Consider the following 9,833-nt stretch of genomic DNA (forward strand, 5'->3'; position numbering starts at 1 on the left):
AAGTTTAGAGGGACGGCCAGGTCTTGGTGGATTTGCAGTGGTCTGATACTCCTTCCATTTCAATATTATTGCTTGCACAGTGCTCCTTGGGATGTTTAGCTTGGGAAATCTTTTTGTATCCAAATCCGGCTTTAAACTTCTCCACAACAGTATCTTGGACCTGCCTGGTGTGTTCCTTGTTCTTCATGATGCTCTCTGTGCTTTAAACGGACCTCTGAGACTATCACAGTGCAGGTGCATTTATATGGAGACTTGATTCCACACAGGTGGATTCTATTTATCATCATTAGTCATTTAGGTCAACATTGGATCATTCAGAGATCCTCACTGAACTTCTGGAGAGAGTTTGCTGCACTGAAAGTAAAGGGGCTGAATAATTTTGCACGCCCAATTTTTCAGTTTTTTATTTGTTAAAAAAGTTTGAAATATCCAATAAATTTCGTTCCACTTCATGATTGTGTCCCACTTGTTGATTCTTCACAAAAAAATTACAGTTTTATATCTTTATGTTTGAAGCCTGAAATGTGGCAAAAGGTCACAAAGTTCAAGGGGGCCAAATACTTTCGCAAGGCACTGTGTACACACACACACACACACACACACACACACACACGCAAATATATGTGTCATTATGTCGATGTGTGATCTGGAAACTAAGGCTTTTCAATCATCACACCTTAAATGTCTCCTTCAGTGTTCCTTTCAAATGTCAGAGTGTGGGGAGCTTCAGATTCAAACTAGTTGTGTCGGCTGGAGAGAGAGCGCTTACAAGTCACATATTCAAGTAGGTAATTACTTGGACACAAATCAACAATAACAAACTCCAGACAGTACAGTGTGCACAGAAGACTACATTTTCTAGGTCAACTATTTATTTACCTAATGCACAACTTCTCTCTTACCTGAATGAATCTTCTGCACCTGCTCTAACATGACTGTTCTGACGTTTTTCACTGACCTATAACAGAAACATAAACGTTACTTGGCACTGATAGTGGTACATTTAGAATGCGTTTCACCACAGGAGTCATGATTTCATATCAGTTTATTCAGTTACACAGTCCAATCACAATGGTCTATTTGTACTTTATTTACTATTATGAACAGTATAAAACCTTCTGGACAGGCACATCTTTGTGAGTTTTCAGTAGGTTATATTTGATTAGTGTTCTATTTACAATACAATAAAATGGCTGAACATAATACAAATATTACAGACTGTATACATTTACAAACAAAGTCAAAAAGCCTCCCCACATTCATTACTTAAAAGACATCATCCATCATTGCCTGGCAATGGCCTACATTCAAAACACTTCAAAAGACTGACTTTCTTTATATACACTCCATAGGCCACAACTCTGAGCAATTTTTTTTCCATTTCTACTAATAATCCAACACATTTTTCAAGTAAGTCCAACTACTGCAACTAATCTCTCTCTGGGTAAAAAGGCCTTAAGTAATCCACTGGGAGACAGGATTTCAAATACATGGTAAGCCAATCCTACTTTGGAATTATTAAAGAACAAACATAAAATCTGTTCCACCAAATGATATCACTTTCCAGCCTTCTCTGTGAGTGCAAAAGAACTTCATAATGCTGCATGAAACAAGGGAGGAACCGTTTAAAAAAAAAAAAAAAAACTAGACAAATAAAACACTTTCCACCTGAGATTAGATTTCTTTGTAAAAGAGCAACAGATGAGTGCCACTTAGAAAAGCTTAAAGCACTGATTAATGCTGATGCAAGAGTAACATAGTGTGACTGAGATGGACACAGACATTTGTACAAACATACGTAAGTGACATACACAACCAGCCAAAGGTGTGGACACACCTTCCCATTCATTTGAATAGGAAAGTGTGTCCAAACGTTTGAGCTGTCGTGTATGTATAGGGCTGTGTATCATCTGAAAGTTTTTGACACTGGTGCCTGTCAGTACCCAAGTTTTGGTAAAAAATACCAATTGCAGTAATTTCAGTGATATATCTGTACTGAGAGTACAGAGGTTTGACACCAAGTCCCAAACAAAGCAAGTTTCTGACTTGTCCAAAAACCACAGTAACCTAAGACAGCCAAATTGTGCAGCATAAGGCAGCTTTTCAAAGGGAAAAACCGTGCTTCATTTAGCTATAAACACATGAGCCATGTTGTCTAGTGCAGTCAAGGCTGTCAAAAAGGCAACACTGTCACTGCAAAAGACACCTCACACTTCTCCTTGCAATGAGAGCACTGACCGAGTAGTAGCAAGCCACTCTAATCAAGTGTTAATGACAGCCTGTAACACATGCCACATTACTACTGACTGGCTATAATTTAGGACAGGGGTCAGTTCTCTAGTGGTTCCCTGACTCAGTGACCACAGCTATGCCAGCTAAGTAGAGCTAGCTAGCTGGCACATTAACAGGTCATCACATCTCTGAAAACATCGAAGCAAATTTCCAAACTAGCTTTACTTTTTTCGACTGCAAAAATATCAAAACTTAAAAAAGTCGCCACTGTGAGGTGACAGGGCAGCGTAGTGTCCATCACTTCCATTTACTACAAATGTAGGCCATCCAGGTGCTGTGGCATTTTGGCTATTTATTTCATTTGCACAAACACAGGAAGGATAGGGCTGCATAGCTATTTATAGATACTCCGCTTTTAAACATTTGAAATGAGATCACATATGCCACCTAGCCTATTGAACATCTGCTAAGCTATGGGCTGTTTGGACTTTGAAGATAGAATATGAGTCCTAGCACAAAATGTCAGGCTAAGTATACAGTCTACTACAGACATGTCAAATAAGACACATGGTCTTCAACACAAACTCATGTTGATTTTAGTGTGTCAGCTTGAAACTGTACAACCATGTAGTGGGACAGGAATATGCATAGTGAATCAAATCCCAAACAATGAACCAGTGTCACCCCTCGACTGCACTTAATCCTAAGTAGATATCCTACTCGAGCACTGTACCACTGAAGTTTGGACTGCCACAAACCTATCACAGAAAATAAAACCCCCATAAAGGCAAGCATTCTGACCTAAAATTCACAGTTTACAAGATGTGCAGATATTTCCCTGCAGCCACAATCACATTTAGCATTGAGAATGCAGTCATATCACATCAACACGTTTCACACAGATGTAACAAAACTGCTTCTTTGACAATACATACTTGTTTCTCAAGTGATAAAGTAGCAATACAATAAAGTAGTAATTAAAGACATATTGCTGCTTGAAATAGTGTTTATTAAACTTGAAAAGAAACGGCTATCACTAGCAGATGTGTGACATCCACACAGGTCTTTGCCACAAACATGATTTCTTCTGGGTACAAGGCATGTCATTGGCAACACCTAGAAGGTAAACAATGAGAGCTGCAACTGACTTTCAGTATTAATCCAAGGACCATCTTGAAATGTCTGGCCAGAGACAAGTCAGAAAATGCCCATTTCAAACCCACAAATGAAACCAAGGTCATTCATGGATGCTGAGTCAGCATCCATACTATGTTATCCTGGTCTTTATTATTATGGTTTCTTCCATCCATTTTTTCAGCATACTTTCAGCTATGAAAACCATTCATTAAGGACATTTATGCCATTTATCTGTATAACCTTTATACTTTTTAAACTATTTAGTGTCTTTCAGCAAACTTTTGCCCATTCAAATGAATAGGAAATTTTTACTTCTGCATACTTTCAGCTATTAAAATGTTCAGCTCTTCAAGGACATTGATGCTTCTCTTCAGAAGTTTTCCAAACTTCATAATGTTTAAATATTTGTTTTGAAAATCTTGCCACATTCAAATCAATGTGAAATTTCTACTTCAGCTATTTCAGGTATCAACATGTTCAGCTCCTCAAGGACATTCATGCTTCTCTTCAGAAGTATTCTAAACTTCATACATTTGAAACATTTAACTTTATTCTGAAATTCTTGCCCCATTCAAATTAATGGGAAAATTCTATTTTTGTCAGGTCCGCTCGGCGCAACCAGCCTCTCTTTTTTTTTTTTTCCTCGCCTGCTTATCCTTTTTGCGGGAGATCAATGCCTCAGCTGTGTCGTATCGGATTATTAGTGACTCGTGGGTCGGTGCGCACACCTGAGGCGTATTCCAGTGATTTGTTGGCTTCCTTATTTATACCTCTGGCAGACGCCCCTTCGTCGTCGGAGCATTGCGACGTGTAACGTACTATACTTAAAGTAAGTTATACTACCAATTGCAGTAATACATCTGTACTGAGAGTACAGAGGTTTGACACTAAGTCCCAAACAAAGCACGTTTCTGACTTGTCCAAAAACCACAGTAACCTAAGACAGCCAAATTGTGCAGCATAAGGCAGCTTTTCAAAGGGAAAAACCGTGCTTCATTTAGCTATAAACACATGAGCCATGTTGTCTAGTGCAGTCAAGGCTGTCAAAAAGGCAACACTGTCACTGCAAAAGACACCTCACACTTCTCCTTGCAATGAGAGCACTGACCGAGTAGTAGCAAGCCACTCTAATCAAGTGTTAATGACAGCCTGTAACACATGCCACATTACTACTGACTGGCTATAATTTAGGACAGGGGTCAGTTCTCTAGTGGTTCCCTGACTCAGTGACCACAGCTATGCCAGCTAAGTAGAGCTAGCTAGCTGGCACATTAACAGGTCATCACATCTCTGAAAACATCGAAGCAAATTTCCAAACTAGCTTTACTTTTTTCGACTGCAAAAATATCAAAACTTAAAAAAGTCGCCACCGTGAGGTGACGGGGCAGCGTAGTGTCCATCGCTTCCATTTATTACAAATGTAGGCCATCCAGGTGCTACGGCATTTTGGCTATTTATTTCATTTGCACAAACACAGGAAGGATAGGGCTGCATAGCTATTTATAGATACTCCGTTTTTAAGTAAGCCCACTCATGGCAGTGGATTTTTTTTCTCCACTACACAATCAATTTTGTGTTTTGTTGGAAATGGCAGCCCTCCATAAAAAAGAAGAAGAAAAAAACCATTTGACGCTTTTGTTCTCTTTCTTGTAGTAATCCTATAATTTTAACATTGCATTAAAGTACCAAACAGTCTAATAATAATTTAATCATAAATAGCCTATAGCTGCCACCTTCCGGTAAAACATGTACGAATGCTCATTTAGACTTATTTGTACCGCTGATCGACTATATAGCCATTAAGCTGTGGCACCTGCATGTAAAGGTTTCAAATCGTTTTCATAGCCCCAGGGGGAAAAAAATGATATTAGAGGTCATTTAAAAGCAGTAAACTGCTAAGAACAGGTGTTTCACTTGCTTGAAATTAAAAGATTGTTTAAAAATTTTCTAAAACTCACACCCAGTCCTACAGCACTAAATGATAACTAGTGCTGAATGGGATGTTCTAATCTAGTGTCAGTAATCGACGGCACAGTGTGATGCCACCAACCACTCGTAAAATAAAAATGAGAAGACTTGTAGCTCTCGCAAAAAAAAAAAAAAAAAAAAAAGCCAATACCAAAACAATTTCACCAATCAGATCATTTAAAAACAACTGTTCCCACATTCTCTAAAATTGAAAAAAAAAAATCTATATATAAATACTGGTACAAAGAAAAAGACTGAACAAAACCAATGTGCAAATCTTCATGTAAGCCTCCACTCATCTTTACAGAGTGGCAAAAAAGGCAAGTCTGTTGCATTTCCTGATTTATATGAGTGACAACATTTAAAACTGGCAAAGCAAGACTTCAGATAGACGATACAGCCAGGAGTATGTCATATAATAGTGCAAGTTAAATAACCAGGTATGTTTCATACCAAGATCCTGATTCTCTCAGGCAAATGTACAGTGTGAATGTGAGAATAATTCTTTTTACCAACCAAAACTGAGTATCACTTGGATCATCACTGATGGTTGATGCTGTAAGGCACAGTACATTTGCTTTTCAATTATACCACAGCTGGTGTTCAGAAGAACATCTTGTAACTGTGAGCAAGCAAAAATATACATTTGCATAATCTTGCTAACAGTGTTGAAAATTTTATTTTAAATGGGTAAAACTGATTAAAGGTTTGCCTATCGATATCAATCAGTATCAACAGTGGGATGCACAAAGGTGTGTGCCTTTTTAAAGTATGTTCAGTCAAATTCGTAACAGTTTTGTAAACAAAAAATGTTTTAAACATTTTAACTTTTGTATTAAGGGTTATTGGGTTTAGCTTGACAAAAAAAACATTTAGAATAAAATAGCGTGCAAAGAGTCAGGGGTTCTGAACACATTCTGAGGCTACAGTATTTATGTGTGTGCGCAGACGATGAGTAACTATACCACACTGCAAACAAGCAGCAACTGCCCCTGTCATATATAGATTTCTTGATATATATCAAAAGAGGCATCCAGAGTAATTATAACTCATTTGCAGGTACCTTATTACACTGTGCAGAGAAGCTGCTGGATCCGCTCAGCTTCTTCAAAGTACAATATTAAGTACGTAGATCATTTTCAGTTCTGTCTCTCAAAGTCAAGGCAAGCTCTACTTGAGTTTTCATTTTAAGATAGATGCTCCACCTAAAAAATGATTCAATGTTTACTTTTTTGTGGAGGCCAAATTCTCAAACTGAAAATGACTCAACTCAGCAGGCTATATTTGAGTGCAAAACATACTTGACTTGTTTCAGTCTTCCTGTAACTTAACTACTGTATGTGAGTTGTACATCTATCCATTACTGTTCCTTCCAACTGGGAGAATAGTACATGTCACAGCACACCAAACTTTCCCTTGATTCAGCATGTTTTTTTTCTACATCGCTATGTCTAAAGAACCTCTGATAAAGAAATATTGGCATAGTATGGCCAGAACCAAATAAAATACGCTGTCACTATGCAGGAAGTTCATTAATTTCATTTCAAGTGAGAATGCCTCACTGTTATACCACATGCTTTACTACTAATGCAGGAAGTTCCTTTGACAGAAATATTTCATCAGCGACTCGGACGTGCATCGCAAGCTTGCGCCACATCTGTTTGGTTCATCTTTCAGCTTAGAACTCTGAATGGTTTGCAGTAACAGATTGTGACATCCACAAATCTTTCTCACACTCTATCCTGGAACTGTACCAGACAGTTGAACTACCAGTCTGTCTCAGTGGATATCCACAGGTAAGCGTGGATGTCTGAAATGTGTGTGTGCCCATCAGCACCAGGGTTCACGCTGGGCTCTGCCTCGGGCCAAGCTGTCTGCCCTCTGCCAGGCACTCTTCATCAGGGTGAGGGCCTCACCACAACGCTTGTGTACCAACGGATCAGACACATCTCTGTGGGGAAGGTCAACCTGTGCACAGTGAGGACATACGTGACAGTTCAATTAGATTGACAGCCAGTGTGAGTAGCTGTGGATTTACACCAACTCAAGCTGATATTCTTGGAATGTTTAAAACTGAAATTATTGCAACATTACTGCCTTTTTCCTTTAGCCCCCTTTCCACAGCCTGGTACGGGCTCAACTTGACTCAACTTGCCTTTTTTGTGTTTCCATCAGTCAAATGTAACATTTTTCATATAAATATTGTATACCGCCAAGTTGAAGTTTATAGTACCTGGCACCATTTTTAGTATCACCTCCATCGAGGTTCCAAGCGAGCAGAGGTGATACCAAACAGTGACCTTAAACACTGCAGGCTAGCGACTGGTCAGAGAAATCATGTAACTTATTCTCTTACATCACCTTTGAGCAATCAGAGTTGTCTTGTTGTCTGAACTCCAAAGTACCATTTGCCAAACTCTGTTTCAGCAGTCTTCTGTCTTGCTTGCTTCAGCTGTTTCTGAAACAAACTTTCTCTTTGCTGTGACACACAGCCACATACGAAGAATCAAGAACAGCGTACCTCCAATGTCCTCCAATATTACCATGTTGGTTGCTGATGACGTCACAGCGTAATACGGCGTCACTGTGACAACCAGCTATGATGCAGAGGGTACTGTCTGCAGTGGAAAACCAAGCAACTGGTACCGAAAGCAAGTAGAGTCGAGTGGAGTTGAGCCGATGGAAAAGGGGCATTATACCTATGATAATGACAATCAACAGTATCTTCCAACCTGAAAAATAGCTCTCCATGCATTGTTTAATGCCTCTAGCAGTCGATCTCTCTCTTGAAAGCTGCTGAAGTACAAGACCCATGGAGGGAGGAACTGGGCCCCATCTGCTGTAAACTCCTACTCACAAAACAGAGAGAGAAAGTGCGAAAACCCAGAGAGAAGGCTTACATTAGAGGTCCGAAATATAAGAGAATTTTAACAGCCCTATATGCTGATCTACTGTACTGTATATGATGTACTGTGTACACCTCATACAAGCTCATCAAATGGGCTGTTGTAATGTCAGCTGTAAGTACTGTTTAACTATAGGTCAACTACAGGTAAGTACTGGTGTCCTCTTTTGGCTAGGAGACCCTACTCTAAACTATTTTATAAGGGTGTTATGGCCTATGCAACTTGTATTCAACATGACTTCGCATGCACCAGTCCCCAGTAGTGAAAGACAAATTTAGAGTGAAAGTACAAATACCAACCAGTAAACAGCTACAGTATACTCTACTCTATACTTATGGAAGGTCCATGTCAGTGGCAGACTTCATCCTGTAATTTTTCAAAGTTTAAATTCCCATTTGGAACAATGAGTTAAATTACCAGGGACGATAGTGAATAATTCCACCGTGTTCCCCATGTTAATCCCATTTGAAATGGGCTATAGAGTGGAACTTATTTACAAGGGTACGATGGAAGACCTGGTGATGTGTCCTCTGCCAGGATTCAGTTCAGCATTTAACTTCATGTACATTTGTACCATATGTTGGGCCAACACCAGGAGGAGCTAAACAGATGGTTACTCACAATGACACAGTACTCCTTGTCAGCCTCCAGGCTTACAGTGATGACGTCATGGATGTCAGCGCTGCCCAGAGAACGGAAGAAGCTTGTCTGACAGTCCTGATGGCAAGTTAGCAGCTTCTTGTCTGTCACAACCAGGCAACATGGGATACATGGGGTGGGGGCTACACCCTGAGGGATAACCTGGGAAATAAAAGTGATATAGTTAATTATAGTTTATACGTAAATGGGACTTAAATCAAGCCATACTGACATTATGCACAAATAACGTATACAGGCAAAAACGGTTCCACCTGTATACATCAGCAGCGGTTGTAACAAAGTCTTACCGAGTCTGTACATCCAGTAAAGTGCAAGCCTACAAGGATTATCTGTCATGTATACGTTTATTCTTGTTGAAAGTTGGAAAGACAGCCAATTAAACTTGTGTTTGAAGAGCATCTCCCTCTTTACTTAAACCTAATGTGTCAGACATTGCAATGCATGCTTTGAGTGTTACTGTCTTCAAGAAAAAACATTCTTGAATTATTTTAGTTTGAGGTATATATGCCTCAGCTTCACAACTGTCTAATTCTGATTATGGCTGATGATTGTGGCGTTTTTAATTGTTGGTGTATCAAGGACTGAGTCTCTGCTGGTGTATGATCGCCGGTTCCTTTTGGACCTTCACTTTAAGGGCGGGGAACTATGTGTGCTTGGACGTGATGGACGAGGAACTGTTCCCCCGGTTTTATCGGGGATCCCGGCTTATTTGCTCCGGGCCTCGGCCTTGTTCCCCTGGCGGAAACGTTTCTGTTGGCGGGGCCGGCATAGTGGGCGGTGTTAGGGTGATTTTCATTTTTAGATAGAAATAAATATAATTAGTTAGGGTTTTTATTATATAGCATACATAAGTTTATATATTTTAATCTCACAGTTGTGTTCATGTTTATTTAGTTACATATCTATATATCACCCTATGTGTTCACTGAA

General features: G+C 39.5%; 1 protein-coding gene across 3 annotated transcripts in view; it reads right to left on the reverse strand.

Moving 5' to 3' along the window:
- Positions 1–4,212: 4,212 nt before the first annotated feature.
- The window catches only part of plekhm2 (pleckstrin homology domain containing, family M (with RUN domain) member 2), a 22,101-nt gene continuing 16,480 nt past the window's right edge, over positions 4,213–9,833 (reverse strand). For all 3 annotated transcript variants that reach the window (XM_020612498.1, XM_020612497.1, XM_020612499.1), the window contains 2 exons: positions 8,070–8,186; positions 4,213–7,305 (listed from right to left, as the gene is read on the reverse strand). In XM_020612498.1, coding sequence (XP_020468154.1) covers positions 7,168–7,305; positions 8,070–8,186 — 255 coding nt within the window. In that variant the 3' untranslated portion in view covers positions 4,213–7,167. The remainder of the gene's footprint in view (positions 7,306–8,069; positions 8,187–9,833) is intronic.

This window comes from Monopterus albus, unplaced genomic scaffold (genome assembly GCF_001952655.1).
Source record: "Monopterus albus unplaced genomic scaffold, M_albus_1.0 scaffold126.1, whole genome shotgun sequence".
NCBI lineage: Eukaryota > Metazoa > Chordata > Actinopteri > Synbranchiformes > Synbranchidae > Monopterus > Monopterus albus.